At 49.7% G+C, this 22,073-nt stretch overlaps 1 protein-coding gene across 1 annotated transcript in view; it reads left to right on the top strand.

Moving 5' to 3' along the window:
- The window catches only part of chd7 (chromodomain helicase DNA binding protein 7), a 69,754-nt gene extending 48,412 nt beyond the window's left edge, over positions 1 to 21,342 (top strand). The window contains exons 24-41 of the mRNA XM_071512213.1: positions 2,077 to 2,276; positions 2,727 to 2,886; positions 4,539 to 4,628; positions 7,362 to 7,465; positions 9,634 to 9,763; positions 11,086 to 11,201; positions 11,392 to 11,815; positions 12,202 to 12,410; positions 12,995 to 14,020; positions 14,532 to 14,698; positions 14,820 to 15,080; positions 15,829 to 15,999; positions 16,254 to 16,487; positions 16,595 to 16,810; positions 16,956 to 17,096; positions 17,242 to 17,346; positions 17,824 to 18,001; positions 18,354 to 21,342. Of these exons, the coding sequence (XP_071368314.1) occupies positions 2,077 to 2,276; positions 2,727 to 2,886; positions 4,539 to 4,628; positions 7,362 to 7,465; positions 9,634 to 9,763; positions 11,086 to 11,201; positions 11,392 to 11,815; positions 12,202 to 12,410; positions 12,995 to 14,020; positions 14,532 to 14,698; positions 14,820 to 15,080; positions 15,829 to 15,999; positions 16,254 to 16,487; positions 16,595 to 16,810; positions 16,956 to 17,096; positions 17,242 to 17,346; positions 17,824 to 18,001; positions 18,354 to 19,384 (4,963 nt within the window). The 3' untranslated portion in view covers positions 19,385 to 21,342. The remainder of the gene's footprint in view (positions 1 to 2,076; positions 2,277 to 2,726; positions 2,887 to 4,538; positions 4,629 to 7,361; positions 7,466 to 9,633; positions 9,764 to 11,085; positions 11,202 to 11,391; positions 11,816 to 12,201; positions 12,411 to 12,994; positions 14,021 to 14,531; positions 14,699 to 14,819; positions 15,081 to 15,828; positions 16,000 to 16,253; positions 16,488 to 16,594; positions 16,811 to 16,955; positions 17,097 to 17,241; positions 17,347 to 17,823; positions 18,002 to 18,353) is intronic.
- Positions 21,343 to 22,073: the final 731 nt, after the last annotated feature.

Below are 22,073 nucleotides of genomic sequence, written 5' to 3'. Positions count from 1 at the left end.
GCATTATCTTACATACAATGTATGTACTTTCCCCAATGTATGTACTTCCCCATTTTCTTCCCAGAACTTGTATTCAACTCCTATATCTGATCATGAATGGAATAATTCAGAATGAACGTTTACATTTTGAACTGACTGAATTGGGAAAAACCCAGATTTTTAGAGGCCTAGCCCTGTTTCCCATGTTTTATCCAGTTTGTATTTAAAAGTACACAACAGATAGATGTTTAGGAAGCTCAAAGGACACCCAGTTAATGCAGATGGAAGTAAAAAAAAAAAAAAAAAAAAAACCTCCATACGTGTCATATTCCTCCCCCGTGGGCCCTGGATATTCTGGAAGCGATTACTAAACATCAAAAGGTAAAGTGGTGGAAAAACAGAAACCGCAACCGAATGAGACGATTCAACGGGCAGAAGAAGAAGAGGGCAACAAAGCGGAGCTGAGGTCGGGGGGGGTGGATGTGGAAGTCACGCACACGCGGGGTGTGGCCGTGTGTACCGAGGAAATAATACTCGCATCAGTCAGCTTATTTATAGCGTGGGCGCGACTGCACGAGTTAATGCATGCAGCCTCACACGTGGAGTGATTTAGTAGACACAGCAATCTGAGCGCAAGGCCATCACACACACACACACACACACAGCTGCTGATCAATACCGCCTACATTCTCTCACACACACTCCAGAGTGACCTAGTACAACACACGCATACATATATATATATATATATATATATATATATACACACAATGCATGCTTATTCATGTGCACACGCAGACAATAAAGTGACCTTGCACTTAGAGACTTGAAAAGCGGGGCCGCATTGTGTCGTATCACACACACACACACACACAATATATACACAAACAGTGGCCTAATGTACTCCACTGCACACAGGTAGTTCAAAGGGTCTAGAATTATCCAAAAAAAAAAAAAGTTTAATATTATTCAGTTGGATGAAGTCAAAGCAGTGCCTTCTCCTCATCTCCTAACTAAAGCGTCTACAAGCCTTAAAGTCACAGACACGGCTTAATGTACAATACACACCACGCACACACACACTTACCACAGACAGTCATTAGCGGACGAGCCTGTCCGTTTTCGTGGCTGACTTGGTTTGTGTGTGTGTGTGTGCGAGTGTGAGAAAGAACAGTGGTGCTAGTGAGATGTCAGCGTTGTTATTGTTACAGTCTAGTCTCATGGCCCGGGGCTGTAGGACACAAAAACACACTGTCTGACTTGGCCTGTCCTCCCTATTCATCGCTCTTGTTGTCTATTCCCATCATCCATCTCTGTCCGTCTCTCTCTCTCTCCCTCTCTCTCTCTCTCTCTCTCTCTGAGCCCGTCCACCATTTTACCCCTTTTTCTACCGTTCGTTCGGTCAAAAATAAGATCCGATCGCACGGCAAATACTCGCTTCCGTGAAAAATTCGTAAAGGAGCGGTGGGGGGAGAAAAAAATGTCAAAGTGAAGATCGAGACGGTGTGACGTGATGGAAAGCGACCCCCCCCCCCCCCAAATCAGGCTTGAGGGTCGTTTGCGCTCTGGAGGGTGGTGGCGGGGGTGGGGCTGTGACCCATTAACTAACACACACACACACACACACGCAGAAGAACGATGCCAGGGTGGCACGACTTGGGGTGCCAGCAATGGTTAAGTCAGCAGGCTGGTGAAACGTTTTAAGGAGAGTCTGGTACACTCGCACACACACACACACACACACACACACACACGTCTGCCTGTGGAATGTGTGTGTGAGGGTGATGCGATGTTGCGTGTGCATTCATGAACGATCAAGGTCATGCATGCCATGACAGTAGCGTGGTGTAGTCTGACAAACTGGCCTAATAAAAGTTGTTTTCCTTTAGCTACACTGAAAGATTCAGCTGTAGATCATTGGCTCTGGTGCTCCTGTGATAGTATGTTAACCTAATGTATGTTAACCAATGGGATAATCATATAGAGTCTAGTTTGAACTTAGTTTCTACCATAGTGAAGCCAGTATATGAAATGCTATTGGAAGCTGGGTCTATCTGTACACTTACACTCTCTCCCCGTCTCTCTCTCCCTCTCTAGCTGGGGCCGGTGGAGCGACATCCTGTCCCACGGGCGGTTCAAGCGCCCCCTACGGGAGGCCGACGTGGAAACCATCTGTCGCGCCCTGCTGGCCTACTGCCTGCTGCATTACCGCGGCGACGAGAACATCAAAAGCTTCGTCTGGGACCTGATCGCCCCGAGCGCCGACGGCACCACCAAGACGCTGGCCAACCACTCCGGTAAAACACACACACACACACACACACACACACACACACCTAAGCACACTGACAGGAAGAAAAAACAAAACACTGGCTGAACGCGTTGGGTGTGTGTCTTAACACCTACACACTTGAACACACACACGTGATTGCTCTGACTGAAGGCAGGATGACTAAGACGCTGGCAGCTAAAAAATGTAAACAGGGCAGAGTGAAGAAAAGCCATACTGCTTATTAATGCCTTAGTGTTATATGTGTGTCATCATGCTCTACACCCACTCATATCAGTCAGTTCAGGTCTGTAGTCATGTAGGGGGCCTTTAGGTGCCATAAAGTGTAAAGACTAGATATTCAGTCGCATGTAAAATGAGAAAATAGATGAATCATTCCAAGAAAATGACAAGGTTGCAGGTTGTCATCTTGGTAGAGATACCTGACAGTGTCTTTACCTACACTCTCTCTCTCTAGGTCTCTCCACCCCGGTCCCTCGGGGCAGGAAGGGGAAGAAGGGGAAGCCCCCGGCCCCGCCTCCCCAAACCCCGCGAGCCGATTGGCTGGCCAGCTGCAACCCTGACCACCTACTGCAGGAGGACAGCTACAAGAGACACCTGAAACACCACTGTAACAAGTAGGTCTCTCTCTCTCACACACACACACACACCTGAAACACCATAGTAACAAGTAGCGAGGACCGAGGCAAACTTTTTTTGGGGGGCCGTAAATGAGGATTTTGAAGAGCCACAGGAAAGTGCATGGAGTTTACGTTTCCATGGATACCAAATCCATATGGATGGAGTAGATTTAAGGATTTAAAACCAGGGCAGACTTGCCACTTATGGCTGAGACCAGCCCTGCCACCTTAAACCCAGCATGACTTAAACACACCTACCAGCCTCCCTCTCCTCCTCCTCCCTCTCTCTCTCTCTCTCACTCACACACACACACACACACACCCTCGCTTTCTGGTCAGCTCTCTCTCCTGTTGTCAGGGAGATATGCTTCCTTGCCCTCCGGATTCAATTTTTTTTTTCCTTGAGGGGGAAGTTTGTGTGAGCGTGTGTTTGCGTGTGTGTGTGTGTCCGTGCGTGTGTGTGTGTCTGGCCGCGCGCCAGGCCAGGTGCTAGGCAGGCAGACCTGTTGGAAGTGGGTGAAAGACACACACGCATACACACACACACACACACACACACACACACACACACACACACACACACACACACACCCCCGTGCACACACACACTTGGGGGTGATTATGTGGTGCCATCTGCTAGGCTGGAGCACAGCGCTGTGTGGCTAATCAGGCCTGGCACATTGATGGATGAGCACACACAGCCTGCCAACAAACACACGCACACACCCCAACTTGTGATGCCGTTGACGCACAAACACACACACACACACACACACACACTGCAGAATGAGTTGCAAACAACTGACTGTCTGTATACCCTTCCCCCCCCCCCTCCTCCTCGCTGTCTCTCCAAACTTTCTCCCCTTTCCCTCCATCTACAGCGCTCCTTCCCCTCCATTCTTTCCCCCCCCCTCCGCTCCTCCCCCCTCGTCACCTCCCCCCCCCTCTCCCCTCTATTCAAAACGGTGTTATTGGCATCAAACCCTCTGGTATCTGGTGACAAACGTTTACAATGAAGCCCGCTCTCCCGTACAGCAGCATTTCCAATGTCAGGAGGTCAAATCCAGCTCTCTTTTCTTCAAGCCGCAATTGAACTGGATTAGTTTTGCTGGGGGGAGATCCTGCAGTCTTTACAGCCTCCATAATTTCATAAAATCTGGTGTGAATTTGCCTCGTCTGTAATTTTTTACCAGTCCCATGAATGACTCAGAGTTCTGGTTTTCAGCAAACTCATCATCTGCTAGCAATCCAGCTGAATCTGACAATGCCAGAATGTGTTAATGTGTTAACATTTTCGGTAGCCAGCTTGTAAACACAAGTAAACTTCAGGACATTTTACATCCAAGTAGTTTTAGGGAGAGCAGAAAATCCTGCGTTCGGTCCAAACGGTGCTCTGGAATTACACACACACAGCATAAACAAGACTTTACAGGAGCTCGTCCTGGGATAGCATGGAGTTTAGAGAGGTGTATGTTCCAGACAGGGGGAGAAAAGTCGGGGAATTTCTCACATTCCCTCGGGAAGTCTGGGAATATCCCGGAGTTCGACAAATGGCTCACTGTAGAGGAATATAGCAGAATGTATTTTACAACTCGCTTCACATTCTCTCTCTCTCTCTCTCCCCCTGTCTCTCTCTCTCTCTCTCTCAGGGTGCTGCTGAGGGTGAGGATGCTGTATTATCTGAGACAGGAGGTCATAGGCGACCAGGCCGAGCGCATCCTGGAAGGAGCCGACACCAGGTCAGTAGATAGCTTCCTCTTTCTCTCTCTTTCTTTAACGTGCTCCCTCCATCTGTGGTGCTCAGCGCTCAGCGCCCTGGTGTTTCTGCACCGCTCCTCCCTGAGATCACCTGTCAATCAAACAGTGTCTGAGTTTCTCTTTCTTTGTCTGTTCAGTCATGGTGGCCATCACTGATTCTATTTATTTGGCTTTCATGAACTGGATATAGGTTGAATCACTACTGTGTTATAGCAATTGGCGATAGAGAGTAGTAAAACTGACATTTATTCATATGAAAATGTCCTGGATTATTTCTTTTTAAGTGCATTTTTGTCTCGGTGCCTCTTTGCCAGATAGCCATCGAAGCTCTTTCCTATTCTAAAAAATACTACATCCTCCCTTCATTATGTTATCAGGGGAAAACATATTACAAGATCATGTTTTTATTCCATTTTGGACCCATATGGAGGGCCATTTTCTTCCATGCTGACAGGCCCGTGCATTACGAGTGGCTACAAGGCTTCACAGTGCGGTGCTGTGGATTCTTAGGGCCGCTACAGCGCCGTTCACCTTGACTGCTCCTTCATCTCGTTCTCACAACTCCTTCACTCCTCCCTCCCATCTTTTTTTTTTTTTTTTTCCATCACTCTCCTCTTTCGCGCCATCTGTCCATCTCTCTCTCTCTCTCTCTGCAGTGCACTTTAGTCTCTCATCCTCTCCCATCCCCCCCCCCCCTCTCATCACCCTTTCACCCAGATGTGAATGCATTTATAATGTGGAGCACGTGCACTTCATGTTGATCTCTCCCTCCCTCCCTCCCTCCCTCTCTCCCTCGCTCTCTCTCCCCTCAATGGCTACTGTGACAGACCCCTGTGTGTGTGTGTGTGTGTGTGTGTGTGTGTGTGTGTCGGCGCGTGCCAGACGTGAGCATACGGGGTGCCAGCGCGCCAACATATGCCAGGGGGATTTAGCATGCCAGCCTTGGCGTGCATGCGTGAGTGTGTGTGTGTGTGTGTGTGTGTGTGTGTTGCCAAGGCCAGGCATGCTGCTGTTTGCAGAGATAAGGGCCTGATTCCCTGGTTTCTTCCTCTCCTCCTGTCACCCTCTATCTTTCTCCTTGCATCCATTGTGCATTGTGCCCTCTCTGTCTCTCTCCACAGCTAGCTGGAAACACAATTTTCTACTCTCCTCTTTTTCATAATGGAGGGTTTCTTTGCAAAAACATGCAATCAGCGTCCTGCAGAAAGCATGTATGTTGGATTTAGCCTGGCCTGTTCACACCGGCTACACTTGGAAGCGTGGAGTATTCTGTTCCTAACCGGGTTTCCCTTAATATTTGGGATGATTTTGTTTATGAAGTGGCACATGTCGACGCCAAATCCTGTTCATGATCTGTAAAAGAAATGAATGAGAAAACCTGGAGAAGGTGTCTGGGATATTCTGTTGTTATCCAGAGCACCGACGCAGTGAAACAGGCACTGATGTTTCCTGTTGGTTTTTGCAGTCAGTGCAAGCTCAGAGTAGCTGTAGACTAGCTTACTAGCTACTATCTTACTAGCTAAATTATTGGCAGGAGAATACAGATGAGCAGAAGCTGTGTTTATTGGTGGGTACATGTGTATAGGGGTATTGGAGAGGTTACTATCTGGTTACTTATCCTGAATAAGACCTTAAAGGATATGGCTGGTGTTCTTAAATACATTTCTTATCGTCAACAAATCCTATGAAAATAAGAAAATCAGCAATGCGTTTGCTCCCACGTTCCCTTTTTAGCCATCAACCCCGGAAGTCATTGGCTCCAACTGTAAGCTAAAAACCTTTAAATTCAGCACACAAAGATATAGTTTCAATTTTAAAAATCGCTAACTGTTACCATGAAAAGTCAGGCTGTTGTAGTTATTACCAAATCAAATTCAAATGGGAACAAATTCTTCATTACGCCGGGGACTATTTTCTGTGCTACGGAACTACTTTCCTGAGATCGCAAACGTGTTTACAGCCGGCTTATTAAGTTGTTTGAGGAAAAGTCGGCCGGCCCGGTGCATCATGATGATGAAATATGAAATATGCTGCCCAGAGCAACGGCTTGGCTCTGTGACGTGTTTTTATTCGTCTTTTTAATACAATGGAGTTCTATGGCTGCTGGGATATGGCTGCATTGGGCACTGGCTACATGGACGAGACTTATTCATTGCTGATTTTGTTATTTTCATAGGATTTGTTTTTGACGGTAAGAAATGCATTAAAAAACACCAGCCTTACCCTTTAATTGGCCAGTTTAAAAAGCCAGTATCCAAAATGCTGTGTGCATGTAAACAAAGCGGTTGTCTCTCAAATATAGAGAATGTGACTTTTGGACCCAGCCAGCCAATAGGGACGTCAGCCGGCAGGACGCTGCCAGACATCCTGCCATCACTGGTCCAGTGTCCCTCCCGAGCCTCCGTCCCACACTTCCTGTTTGGCAGCCGACACCACCGAGAGCCACAATCTGATTACGGCACAAAATACCACATAATCTGATTTCCGCTCTCTCTCCCCCCACTCTCTCTCTCTCTCTCTCTCTCTCTCTCTCCCTCTGATTTGAATTGCAAAAACGACGCCGAGGCAAATTGGAACGCGCGCAAACAATTTGGCTAGCCGATAACGATCTCTTAACGAAAACACGAAGCATTAACGGTAACGCCGATGTCAGATAACTGTTTGAGTGGATTAGAAGTGATTTGATATTTATCGTCTGCCCTCCTCCGCCGCAGTGAGCTGGACATCTGGATCCCCCAGCCGTTCCACGCCGAGGTCCCGGCCGACTGGTGGGACAGCGAGGCGGACAAGTCGCTGCTCATCGGGGTCTTCAAACACGGTAAGACACACACACACACACCAGCATCTTCTAACACACACCATCGCCTCCCAACTCAGTAAGCATCACCTCCACACACACACACACAGAAACATTTTCACACACGCATAATCTTCAAATAGGATAAGCATCCCGGAAAAAACACACACACACACACCAAGCCCCGCCCCGGCCCACTTCTGCTGCCACCGGTTGATTGGTGTTGCCATGGCGACAGCGGCACGCAGCTGGCAGGCTCAGCGTGCTATCGCGGGGGGGGGGGGATGATTGATGGGCGGTGTCCGACCGCCGGCCAGGCTCGCACGTGTGTGTGTGTTACAGGTGTTAATTCAGCACCTCCCAATGTCACTGATATGAATGAAGTTTGTGTCAAAGTTAAAAATGACCAGTTTTTCTTCCATTATTTGTTAAATTCCCACTTGACTTAAATCTACTAACCCACTATTCTACAATGGTATTACCTTCCATTGACTGCCAACCTACTAACCTATCTCTGGATCGTCATTAGGATAATTTGGGAGTCATGCTAATCTCCCGGTGACCCACCTCTGGGTGCTGACTGGGCGTCTGAATGTGACTCCCGGTGACAGGCCGATGGGGCCGAGTGTCATTGTGTGTGTTCTGCGGACGGGGGACCCTCATTCATATTAATTTGGGATAATTGTCATAATTTCTCCATCATTGCCATCCTCTCTGATTCAATTAGGACAGGCTGGGAGAGAGAGAGCGCGCGCACACACACACACACACACACACACACACACACACACACACACATACAGGGATACAAAAGGGCTCACCCATAGTTAATCATAATCCTCATTCACTAGGGAGGCCCTTAGAGGGGCAAAAACTGACACACACTCAGTCACACACACACACACTCTTGCACAAACACAGTGTCGTATGCAGGCACACTCACACACAACAATGCGTCACGCACACACACACACTGTAGAAGAGTGATGGCCTATAAAGGCCCCGATGATTAGCGTTTGGCTGCGGGCACAGAGCTGTGTGTGTGTGATGCATTGTGGTGTGTGTGTGTGTGTGTGAGACGGAGAGAGAGAGACGGTTAGGAACAATGCTTCACCACATCTATCCTAATTGAAATGTGATGGAGAGAGAGAGAGAGAGAGAGGAGGTGAGGGAGCGGGGGATGAATGGAGCGAGGGAGGAGTGGGGAAAAGGAGAGCGGGGCCGGGCTGAAAGAAGAGGCTGGAGAGGGAGAGCCCTCCCAATTCTCTTCTGCTTTCCTCCTTTCCCTCTCCACTCTTTTTCCCCCTCTCATCTCTCCTCCTCCCCTTTTTTTTTTTTTCCCCTTCCTCTCCTTTCTTCTCTTCTTTCCCCCCCCCCTCCTCTCTCCTCCTCTCCTTCCCGATGCGTCTCAGTAGGATCTGCACACTCTAATCTGTTCTGCTCGGATGCACTCAACGGACAAACACACACTCTCACGCGCACACACACACACACACACACACACACACACACACTAGCTCACTTTCACATACAGACGCCATGACACACACTCTCTCTCTCTCCTTCTCTCTCTCCCTCTCTCTCTCTCTCAGCCTGACACAAATGAGCACCTGCAGGCGCGCTTGGATATGCACACGTACACACACACACACACACACACACGCGCACAGACTCCAGGCGCATGTACACACACACACACACACACACGCAGCAACACACACACAGCCTGTCTGTCTTGTCAGCAGCTGGCTCCTGGGGTCTGCCCTTCTGCTGCTGTTTTTGTCTGTTCCTTCATTTAATATGGATGCTGTGTGTGTGTGTGTGTGTGTGTGTGTATGCATGTCTGAGAGTGTATGTGTGTGAGAGAGAGAGAGAGAGAGAGAGAGAGAGGGAGGGTTGGAGTGTGTGGCGTGGTGTCTGTCTAGGAGTGAGCTAGAAAGCACAACTATTTTTTTTTTTCTTTCTTTCTTTCTAGGAGTTTCCCTTGAGTGTGTGTGTGTGTGTGTTTTGGCTACTAACCTACTAGTCTACAGTGGTTTATTATCCTACACTGACTAAGAACTGATTAAAAAATACACTTTAATGCTTGGATTGTGATGTTTGTATTTCCTTTACATCTCCCCCTCTCTCTGTTTCTGTTTTCCAATCACTCTCTCTCTCTCCCCCTCTCTCTCTCTCTCTCTCTGCAGGCTATGAGAAGTACAACTCCATGCGAGCCGACCCCACCCTGTGTTTCTTGGAGCGGGTGGGCATGCCGGACGCCAAGGCCATCGCCGCCGAGCAGAGGGGCTCCGACATGATAGCAGATGGTGTCGAGGGGTAAGAGACCAGCCACTGCCAACCAACAAAAAAAATCAACTCCTCTTCCTCCTCCTCCTCCTCCTCCTCTTCCTCCTAGTCTGTCTGTCCCTGTCTCTGTCTCTCTCCCCCCGCTTCTTCCCGTTTCCGTCCTTTTTTCGTGGAGTCTCTCTGGTAGCACTTCACTTGACTGCAGGTCCTTAAAAAGTCTTACATCATCTGGATTTAAGACAAACATGAATTGTCCAAAAGATATGAATGAGACCAGCAGTAGTCTTGGTTGTGTTTTCTCATGTTGTAATATATTACCCACACTTTCAGTTGATCACAGCAACTTTGACTGACATCATCAGCACACCCACTCCCATATTAATCCAATATGTCAAACACTTAATTTCCTCAGGTCCTTTTTTCTTGTACCACTCTTTAATAGTTTCAGAAGTTTCATTAGTTGTGTTCAATCAGAAATGGGTTGTTTTTGCCAGCTTAGTTTCATTTCAGTTTTTAAATCAGTCGTAAATTTTGCATAATACATTAATATAATAAACTGCAAAAAATAGGACAGACATAGAACATGACATTCAATTGTGTCATTTTCTGATGTTTATCTGTAAGAAAAAGTTGATCTATGCTTCTCATGAGCTTCTAATCTGCTTGTAATGCATCATAATTCACTTGAGGTAAAGTGAAGGGTTCCCATGGGCCTCGAAAATCCTTGAAACTCTGTGGGGATGAGAAAAATAAAATAAGGCCTTACAACTTTTTAATTAATATTTAGTACCAAAATTCATCAATCTGCCTCAGTTCTCAATCATCCTAGGATCAATACGTCAAATCCTGAGGAAAACCCTGTGATGAAGATTCGGGTTGATTTAGCAACAGTTTTAAAATGAAGGATTTCACCATGGTTTGTTGCCTTGATAAGACCAGGAGTAAAAAATGGCCTCTATAATGTCTGATTTTTACCAACGTCATGTATTACTTCAAAACATGCCAAATTTAAGTCCTTGAATTTCACCAAACAAAACCATGAAAGTCATGAAAAGTCCCTAAAAGTGACACCCCTCCTTTTTTCCTCCTTCTCAAGCCTCTGCTTCACTTTTTCTTTTTTTTTTTTACTCGTTTTTCTTTTTCACTTTCTTTCACGATCCCCCTCACTATTCCCCTTGTTCCTTTTTCTCTTTGTTGCCCCCTCCTTCAAATTTTAACTCAGAAATTCAGCAGGCTGTACTTCCCAGAAAGTGTGAGGCTCATTTCTCTGCCTGTCCCTCCATCTCTTCCCATCCCTCCTTTCACCCCTTACCCTTCCCCAACTCTCTTCCCTCTCTTCATCCCTCCCGCAGTGAGGATGAGGACCCGGAGTACAAGCCGCTGAGGATGCCTTTTAAAGACGACCTGGACGACTTCACCAACTCTCCTCTGGACGACAAGGACGACAACATGGAGGGAGACACTGAAGGTAACCCAACATTAACAGAGACAGAGAGACAGAGAGAGAGAGAGAGAGAGAGAATAAAAGCAGAATTATGTCATTTTATAGCAGTTGGTGTCAAAATATGAACGTTTGAATTGGGACAGGATGAGAAGGTTCCCTGTTGACTACAGCTTCAGGCTCCTTACCTCTCTTCTCCCCCTCTTCCTCCCTACAGCTAAATCAAGTGAAAACGGCCGAAGCGCGGCTGCGGCGGGCGGGGCTTCGGGCTCCAGCGAGCGTCTCTATTGGCCGGCGGCCTCGGCCCTGACCGCCCGTCTGCGGCGCCTCATCACCGCCTACCAGCGCTCCAACCGGAGAGAGCAGCTCCGCCAGGAGGCCCTCAACCGGCCCGACGGGCGCCGGCGACGTCGGCGGGACTTCCCGCCCTCCGTCGCCATGGTTACCGACGCAGGAGGAGGGGCGACTTACATCCAAGAGGGAGGAGCGGGAGTGTTCATGGCGGAAGGCGGCCCGTATTTAGCCAAGGGAAGTCCTTATTTGGCTAAAGGCGGGCAGTTCATGCCAGAGGCGGCGGCAGTAGCAGCCCACGCTGCCCTGATGGCTGATGGAGCCATGTACTACAAGGAGAGAAGACAAAGGTAGTGTTACATTTACTGTTCCATAATGACTAGTTATATTAAATATGTACCATTCTTTTTCCTTTGTTGTCCATTATATTGTAATTTCAGTAGGAGTACGCATTGATGTAGTGGTAAATTAAAAGCTGAGTGGACTATGGTGATCATCACAAGGCAAACCATTGAGTTCTCCAATGAGATGGTTTCCAGAAAATGATGGTCTGGAAGACTTGAGATAGATGGCAGTTAATTGCATTACAGCTTAACACACTAAGTCATGTTGTTTGTCAATGTAGTGTGATTTCATAGCATGAATATATTTGATTCTATCATTCATTCTCACAATTGATCAGATACCACTTGGGTTGTTAAATGAACCTTCTCCTCTGCCTCCTGTCCTCTGTCAGATGGACTCGTCGTGAGGAGGCTGACTTCTACCGGGTGGTGTCCACCTTCGGCGTCATCTACGACACCCAGCGACAGAGATTTGACTGGACGCAGTTCAGGGCCTTCGCCCGACTGGACAAGAAAACGGATGAGAGCCTGGAGAAATATTACTACTCGTTCATCGCCATGTGTAAACGGGTCTGCCGCATGCAGGTCAAGACCGACACAGGTGAGAGGAATACACACACCTCAAAAACACCAGTCTAACACATAATGTGTAATTGAGCATCCGAGGTGTTGTGCTTTATGTGTAAAGTTAATAGTGAACTAAGTTAAAGACCCAACCAGTAATTCCAGTTTACTGAACGGATCATTCTGATCTTCAGTTCTGATTGACTGAGCCCTGTTTGAAATACCCAATATACTGTACATACACCTGTGACTGCATAACTGTTAATGCACGAACTGAAAATCACTCATTCTGGCACTAAAGTGTTGCTTAGCAATCACTTTGTTTAGCTACTAAAGTAGTAGCTAAAGTAATATTTTATTATTATTGATTAAAAAATAAGATTTCTTGAACATTTGCATTTTTGTATTACGATGATGTTGCCACTGTTTTATGAAAGCAATAATCCACTCAGAGCGGTGATTTACAGCCAGGAGCTGCTGCTGGCCACAACACCAAGCAGCTTACTGCTTAATAAAAGGCTCTGTTGCGTTTGCAGTGTTTGTGAATACTGGCACGTAATATGCCGGCCTGTTATGTAGTTGAGGATTATCTAATGAAAGAATGCCTTTCCTCTCCTCCAGAACTCCCAGACCCGACCCTGATCATCGACCCCATCACGGAGGAGCGCGCCTCCCGCACCCTGTACCGCATCGAGCTGCTCCGCCGCATCCGAGAGCAGGTCCTCCCCCACCAGCTGCTGTCCGAGCGCCTCCAGCTCTGCCAGCCCTCCTCGGACCTCCCGGAGTGGTGGGAGTGCGGCCGTCACGATCGGGACCTCCTCCTGGGCGCCTCCAAGCACGGGGTGAGCCGCACCGACTATCACATCCTCAACGACCCCACCTTGGCCTTCCTGGAGTCCCACCATCGCTTCACCGGCCAGCGAGGGGCCGGCCCCGCCGCGGGATCCCAGGGAGAGAGCGCCAAAGCCGGGACGGGAGCGGCCGCTCCTCTCCTCACCCCCGCAGAGCTGGCTAGCGCCGCAGCTGCCGCGGACGCCGCCGTCACCGCGGCTAAAGATGAGGCCGAGGAGGAGGGAGAAGGGAAGGAGGTGAAGACAGAGGAAGGGAAGGTAGAGAGGGAGGTGAAAAAGGAGGCAGAGGGAGAAAACGCCGATGACATTCCATGTACCAAGACTGAAAAACCTGAGGAAGAGAAGGATAAGGAGGCAGAGGGAGAAGAGAAAGACAAGGCCACCGCCTCGCCGAAGGAGCTGAAGAAAGAGGAGGAGGAGGCGGCTCAGCCGAAAGCAGTGAAAGAGGAGGAGGAACTGAAGGAGGAGCCGAGCGCAGGAGAGAAGAGCTCTAAACTGGAAGACGACCAAGACAAAGACGGAAGAGAAGAAAAGGAGGCGAGCCCGACTCCCGACGACTCTCTCAGGGACCAGACGGAGACGACCACTGAGCCGCCGGAGCGTTCCGCCTCCTCTCCCAAAGCACAACCAGCACAGAAGACGGCAGAGGAGGAGGACGAGGAGGAGGAGAAGGAGCGGGAGAGCCCCGAAACGCCCAAATCGCCCAAGTCAGCCGGCACAGAGAAGAGCCCGGAGGAGGAAGAGGAGGAGAGGATGGACGAAGACGACAAGTCGGAGAAATCATCTCAGGCTGAGGGTAGGTGGAGGACCGGACTGGTCTTAGCTTGCAGCTAGTGGTGGCCGTTGATTTCATAGGGAATTATGTGTTTTTAAATCTTTGACTTTGGTAATAACTGGGAATATTTTAGAATGATTTGATTGAACAAGGGCAACATTGGGCTGCCATATCCTTTGAAGTCTCTCAGTAGATTCCCGTAATGGGAATTTGAGTTTTTATAGTTTGAGGTGTTTCATAACTTCTTGCCTTAATCATACTTTTGTTCCCTGTAATCCCCTATGTTATCCAGTTTGTTTGTCCCAGTTGTCAGTCCCTCTGCTTGCTGACGCCACAATGGGTCACAGGCCTATTTCTGGTGTTCCCCCTCATGACAAGGCTCGCTAGTATGTTTTAATGAGTCTAGCTTCCAGGGCGCGAGATTAAAATGAGTTTGGATCCCCTGACAACGTTTTTCGAAACCCGTTTTAATAAAGCGGCGAAACGTGACTCTCTCCCTCTTTTCTCTCCCCCCCTCCCCCTCCGCGCGCAGCGAGCGCCGCGTCGGAGCAGAAGAACTTCGACGAGGAGAGCATCGCCTCTCTGAGCACGTCGGCCCGCGACGAGACCCGGGACGGCTTCTGCCCCGACGACCTGCCGGAAACCTCCGCCCTGCAGACCCTGCCGGACCGCGCCTACGCCTTCTCCTTCTGGCCCAAGGTGAGAGCGAGACCCCGCAGCAGCACGGCGTCCGGTGGAGGCTTTCTGTCCCGAGATCCTCACAGCAAAAAGAATACTCATTCCCTGTCCCTCTACTCTCTATCCCCCTCCCCGTCTCCAGGATCGCGTGATGATCAACAGGATGGACAACATATGCGAGGCCGTCCTGAAGGGCAAGTGGCCCGTCAACCGGCGCCACCTCTTCGACTTCCCCGGCGGCCTGTTGCCGGGTTACGGCTCCGGGGCAGCCGCCGCCGCCGCCGCCGTAGCCACGGCGACCGAGAGCCCGCTGCAGAGGCGGGGCTTGGCCGAGCTGTCGATGTGCAGCAGCCACACCACCTACAGCGGGAGTGAAGATATAACACTATCGCCACAGGTTCATGTGAGTGTTAACACACACACACACGCTACAGGTCAAACCTTTATGGATATTTGAACAGCGAACAGGATAAACAGGATCTTGAGTCTCCTGGTACCAAAATATAGAATTGTCTGTAATTGCTGTTCAGACGCACAGATAACCGATCATTTATTGAAGGGCTTAACAAGCAAAAAGATCAATCGGTCAGCTGTAATATACTCAAGAGAAAAGTTCCTCAGTGTCGTCCTTGACCGATGCTAATGGCTCATTCCAGCCCACGCCATCTCCAGTGGAAGTGAACATATAACACTTATCACCATTTCAGTCTGTCAATATTAACACACTTAGCGGAAGATAAAATACTATTGCTGCAAGTTCACGCCCACCAATCTTATAATGGAGGTAAAACTGTAACACTATGGCCTCTAGATAATGTGTTAATGTGTGCATAATCTAATCTCCCACATTTAGTCACATCTTCGCGTTGGGAATTTTAATTTCTTTTTTTCTACACCAGGCAATTGCAACATGGTAGGAAAAGCAAAACCCTAAAAGCAGCTCATTAGCATTCTGGATTGAAACTAACCGCTAACCGCATTAGCGCTAATTGTCACCGCTTTCCGAAGTACCAGCAACAACCTTTTTTCCCCCCCATAACGTAAGAAGGCACCGGGAAATAACGGCTAAGAGTTCAGGGCGCTGCTGTTCAGACAGACAGAGGTGTAAACGCTCCCCCCCCCCCCCCCCCCCCTCTCGACCCCGCCCGCAGGAGGACGCTCTGGGCCTGACGGTGCCCCGGCAGAGGAGGAGGAGGAGGAGGAAGGTGGAGATCGAGGCGGAGCGGGCGGCCAAGAGGCGCAACCTGATGGAGATGGTGGCCCAGCTCCGGGAGAGCCACGCCGCCACCGAGACCCAGAGCCAAGCTATAGACCTCACTAAGGTACTAGATACTCCCACATACACTCAAATACACAGTGAGTTCATTGGTATGACTCTTAGAAAGTGTATACATTCAAACCGTATTGAGATGATGAATTATTTGGCTGGAAAACACTGCAGGCACTCACTCACACACATTAAAAAACACACACTTACTCTTGTAGAATTCAATAAGACTCTGTTTTTGTCAGTTATCATGTTTTGATAAAGGCAATTGATTATCTAATTGGTAATCTGATCCAATTTTCCGTCCAGGGCATGCACCATCACCACAAGGCCTCTTCCTCACTGGCCGGCTTCCCCAGCGCCATGGTGACGAGCCCCTCCCTCAAGGCCCAGATGGAGCTGCTGCAGCAGACCCCGCCCCCCGGCCACCGGGCCAACGGCTCGCTGGAGGCCGACCTGCCCATCATGCGGAGGAGGCGCGGCCGCAGGAAAAATGTGGAGGGGCTGGAGCTGCTGTTCATGGGGAACAAGAGAGCCGGAGGGGTGAGGACGGTTGTGTGTGTTTGTCAGTCCGATGTGTTGTGGTTGGTCAGTGAAAACATGAAGAGTATCCGAGAGTCTGTATTAAATGTCTCTGTCCTGACATCCAGGACGATGCAGAAGGGACCAAGGTTCCGGGCGCGGAGGGGGGCCAGGACGCCGCCCGTGCCCACAGACCCCTCTCCGTTCCTGGGCAGAGCCCCAGCGCCAGGCCGCCAGCCTCCGCGGGTCTGGAGGAGGGAGAGGCAGCGGCTTCCAACAAAGAGCTGAGGGACTGGCTGAGGCAGCACCCCACTTACACCATGGACATGGCTGGATTCACACCAGTACGGCCCTTACCTCTCTTCTCTTGTTCATTTGCTCTCTTCCTTTGTTCTTGCTTTCCTTCTTTGCATCAGTGCTCCTCCACTGTCAGTCGTGCCAGTAGTTAACCATATCCTCCTTTCTCTTTTTCATCTCTTCCCCCCGCAGAAGAGCGAGGAGTTACTGCTGTCCCAGTTCTCCAAGCCCAAGCAGAAGCGCCACCGCTGTCGAAACCCCAACAAGATCGACATCAACACCCTGACCGGAGACGAGAGAGTCCCCGTGGTCAACAGACGCAACGGACGCAAGGTAACCCCACATACAACCATTCAAATCACTTACGGTACATAATACATAAGGTACAGGTACTATACATATAACTCCTACATATAAGCAGTAAGCTATGCATTGAATGTATATGAAGAGGATTTCATCCCGTCTTCCTGTTCCCCAGATGGGCGGGGCCATGGCTCCACCAATGAAGGAGCTCCCCAGGTGGCTACTGGAGAACCCCGAGTTTGCCATCGCTCCTGATTGGACAGACATCGTCAAGCAGTCGGTGAGCAGCCAATGACAGATCTCATCCCCATGTAGAGTACATACCTTAACAAGAACATGCTCAGGCTCTTTCTTAATATAGTGTCAAGTGACTTTCAGGTTTCCTTATGTCCCCTCTTTGCTGCTTTTCATTTGTAACTTCACAGTCTGCCAGAGGGGATTTTGAGGGCAATTGAGTGTAACCTTCCCAAATTGCAGCAAATAAAAGCATGATTCTCATGGTGGGACCTGCTGTTTACAAAGGCAACAGTTGACTTTAATTTCCCAGCAGTCCTTTGAGGAAAATGCTCCTCATAGTAGTAGAAACTAGCCTGCGGTTCCCTGTGGCTTGTTTCCACTCGAGCCATTTTATCCCCAACTGAATCAAACTGAATGTTGTCCAGAAGGGACACAGAATGGAGCTGTGGACTTGGACGTGAAAGCAACTCCCAAGTTCAGTTTTCTAGCCCTGAACCCGTCCTCTCTTCTCTCTCCGCAGGGTTTCCTCCCGGAGGCCATGTTCGACCGCCTGCTGACCGGCCCGGTGGTCAGGGAGGAGGGCGTCCGTCGTCGGGGGCGACGGCCCAAATCCGAGATCGCCAAGGCAGCCGCCGCCGCCCAGGCCGCGGCGGCCCAGGCTGCCCAGGCATCGCTGGCTACCGCCGCTTCATCTGCAGGTACATATCTGTTGTTTGATTTTAAGAGGAGGATAAAATGGAGCTGCTGTCACTGAGCTTATTCATGCTGTCTTTACACATGTGTGATAGGTACAGGTGTATTGGAAGTGCTGAAGGGAAGTTTAAGGTCTAGATGGAGCTGCCATGTCCTGTGAAATTTCTCACTAGAGCGCTGTGATGTGAAATAGAGTTTGGCTAGTTTGAGGTGTTGCAGCATCTCTGATCTGCATGGTGTGAGTGGGAGGCTGTGGCTGATCAAATCAAGATATAACATGACTGGTGGCAGCACTTTTTTCTCCATGTTAAACCAGAGTGTGTGTGTGTGTGTGTGTGTGTGTGTGTTTCCACCCAGGAGGCATCAACCCTCTGCTGCTGAACAGCCTGTTTGGAGGGATGGACCTGTCGTCCCTCCAGAGCCTCCAGTCTCTCCAGCTGGCGGCGGGCCTGATGGCCTTCCCTCCTCCCACCGACCCCAAGCAGGCGGCCGCCAGCGCCGCCGCCGCCTCCATGCTGCCCCTCATGCTGCCCGGCATGGGAGGCCTGCCCAACATGGCCGCCGCCCTCCCCAACATGTTCGGCCTGGGCGGGCTGTTCGGCGGCAACCTGGCCGCCGCCGCCGCCGCCACCAACGCCCAGGTCGCCGCGGCGACGGGCAACACCAACGGAACGCCGGACGGAGAGGGAGCCGAGGGCGAGGAGACGACCGCGACCACGACTAAAAAGAGGAAGAGGGAGCGGGGCGAGAAGGAGGAGGGCGAAGACGGCGAGGAGGCGGAGGAGGACGAGCCGGAGGGGAAGGAGGACGGCGGCAGGAAGGCGAAGAAGGAGAAGAAGGAGGAGGAGAAGGAGGCGGAGAGGACGGAGAAGTCCGGCGACGGGCCTCAGGCGGCCGAAGCGTCGGTCAACGGAGACGCCGCCGCCCTGCTGGCCGCGGCGGGCATGTCGGCCAACTCCCTGGCCTTCAACCCCTTCCTGCTCTCCACCATGGCGCCCGGCCTCTTCTACCCCTCCATGTTCCTGCCTCCGGGCCTGGCCGGGCTCAGCCTGCCCGGCTTCCCCGCCGCCGCCTCCACGCTGGCCGAGCTGCAGACCGCCATGGCCGGAGCGCTGGGCGGCAACACCGCCGCCAACCCCCCGAGACGAGACGAGGAGGAGGAGGAGGAGGACGAGGAGGAGGTGGAGGAGAAGAAAGAGGAGGAGGACGAGGCGGCGGAGGGAGGAGGCGAGAGTGACTTGGCGGAGGAGAAGGAGGCGAGAGCGGAGGAGGAGACGGGAGGGGAGGCCGAGGACTCGGCCGCCGAGGACGGAGGGAGGGGAGGAGAGGAGGAGGAGGAGGAGGAGGAGGGGGAGCAGGCGTCTCCGGAGAAGGACAAGAGTGACTGAAATGAAACACAAAACTGACTGGCCTTGGACATTTCCTCACCTCTCTCTCCCCCTCTCCCTCTCTCTCTCTCTCTCTCTCCATCTCTCTCTCCTCCGCCTCACGCCACGTTTACACGCCTCCAACCAGAAATATCCAAACTCTACTATTATGAATCCCGTTTTTTTTTTTTCTCCTTCTTCTTTTTGTTGTTGTTGATGATGATGATTTCTCTCTCTCTCCTTCTCTCTCTCTCTCTCTGTCGTTTTGTTTTTGGGCCAGGTATATTAACTATGCGTCAGAGAGGGAGAGGTGTGTGTGGTGTCAAGTTAACTAGTCTAGTCAGGGAAATCTTCGCAGCCGGACTCGCTCCGTTATTAAAAAAAAAAAAAAGACAGTTTTTTTTTCTTTCTATTTAGTCGGCCTGAGCGCACTGTGAACGGCGCATCCACCCTTCTTTTTTTTTTCTTTTCATTTGTCGTTTTATTTTCCCAGAATCCCTCAGATTCTCCGCAAAGGTTCCGATAGTACTATTATTATTATTATTATTATTATTATTATTATTATTATTGCTGCTTTCAGTTCTCAGATTCTTTTCTTCTTCTTACGGTTTTGTCTTTTTCCGCTTCCTTCTCTCGTCCGGACCGCCGAGGTTCGTCGGCAGCGTCTCCCATCGAAAAACACAACAAAAAAAAAAGAGAAGAAGAAGAACCCAATCGTTCTCTTTTGGGGGAAAAAAAAAAAGAAAAATGGCATTACGGCTTGTCCGGCTGTCTGTCTCTGTCTGTCTGACGAAGCTGCTGCGAAAGGAATCATGGGTAATGGAGGCCAACTTAGCCGCTCCGTTGGCAGAGCGGAAGGTTTTTTTTTTGTAGTTCTCACATATCAAGACCAGGTAGACTCTGAGGAGGAATACACACACACACACACACACACACACACAGACTGGCTTGAACTCAGTCTCACACTGACTTCCACAACACACACACACGACACAAACACACATTCAGACTGTCCCCTACTACACACACACTAACCCCCCTCTCTCTGTCCAGTGACTGTTTATGGTGTATGGGAGGATCCATCCCTACGACTGTTTCCTGTGTGTGTGTGTGTGCGAGTGTGTGTGCGTGTGTGTGTGTGTGTGTGTGTGCGTGCCGAACCAATACTGTTATCCAGTCCCACACTGTTTGCTCACCCAGTCTTGAGTCTTTTTCTGCTGCCGCCTCCAAATCCCCTCTCTCTCTCTCTCTCTCGTGAGGTGGGTCGGTTTTGCCACACGGGGGGGGGCGTGGCAGGCGGGCTGGGTCTTGCCACCCCCCCGATCGGGGCAAAAAAACCGGCCCGACCCCCACCGAAGAGCTGAGGTTCCCGTGAATGAGATTTGGAGCGGCAGTCCACACAGGGATGTGACGTTTCAGGTTGTTTTTAAGTTGTTGTTTTTTTTTTTGTTTTTTTTTTCCCGCATTAAAATCCCGTTATCGTTTTTCCCTCTGTTCCCCGACTCACATCCCGTTCAGTTCCAAGACCAAGTGCTGCTCCCCTCAGTGGCCGTCTTCTCCGAGACCCGCCGCTCTCCGTAGTCACACACACTGACACCAGGACCTGGCCCGGAACAGGACCCGGGACGCCTCGTCGGCAAAAAAAAAGTTGGAAAAATTTTTCACGCGTTTTTTTTTTTTTTTTTTTTTTCGAAATCGAGTTCAGCTCTAAACATTTAAATACTTGAAAAGTGCGTTGGAGACGGATCGAGGTGAAAACCCCCCCCCCCTCGCGCTTCAAATATTTAAAAAAAAAAAAAAAAAGCGACATTCAAATCCATATTATTGTGGCCAGGTCTTATTATTAACATTTTATTACCACAGCCAGCCCAGCGGACGAGAGAGAGAGAGTGAGAACGCCGGGACGGAGGGGGGGGGGGGGGGGGAGGAGCGCTCCTTTCGTTCGTTAAGACCTTCGGTTTCCGTTTTCGGGGGCTCTGGGACACACAACCCCCCCCCCTCACCCCTCTCCCCGACAAAGATCCCCCCCCCCCCCCCGTTCTCCTCTCTCGACGCTGAGACAGCAATAACCAAGGCAGCTTTTGAATGTTCCAACATCACTCTCCCAACACACACACACACACACACACACACACACACACTATATGAATAACCACAAGTGTCGTATGAATAGAAAAACGAAACTAAAAACTGTAAATGATGACGAATAAGTACTGCAATCAATTTTGTCTCACTCTGTTCCTGTTGATGCACTGGTGTTAAAGAGTTAAAAATAATCAGGTACCTTTATTACTTAGCTACTTTTTCTTGAAAAAAAATGGACTTTTTGTTACTTTTAGCCAGCAAGCTGAAGAGCATTACCTCAAAATTCTTATCTAGCCTTGAAGTTTACAGACATACCATGTAAATGTTTTTGTTTTTTTTTTCCTCTTTTTTTTTTTCTTTTGTTTTTTTCTTTTTTGGTGTGTGTCTTTTTTTTGTTTTCATTTTGTTTTTTGGAGACATCATGTATGATGAATTGTAGCTATGATGCTTTTAATAAAAGTGAATCATGATATTCGCCTAGGAAACCAAACCTCAGCCTGGAGTCTCATTATTTAAGGGGATTTGATTTTTTTTTTTTTTTTTTTCCATATATGTATATATAACCGGACCCAACCACATTCTGAACTGGCTGTATGGATACTTTCCCCTCTGCTTATGGAATATT

Source organism: Centroberyx affinis, unplaced genomic scaffold, assembly GCF_046629955.1.
Source record: "Centroberyx affinis isolate AG114_WGS23_722 - 3 ecotype Tasmania unplaced genomic scaffold, CSIRO-AGI_Caff_v1 ptg006177l_1, whole genome shotgun sequence".
Lineage (NCBI taxonomy): Eukaryota > Metazoa > Chordata > Actinopteri > Beryciformes > Berycidae > Centroberyx > Centroberyx affinis.
Note: the sequence above shows the minus strand (reverse complement) of the source record. Positions and strands in the feature narration are given on the sequence as shown.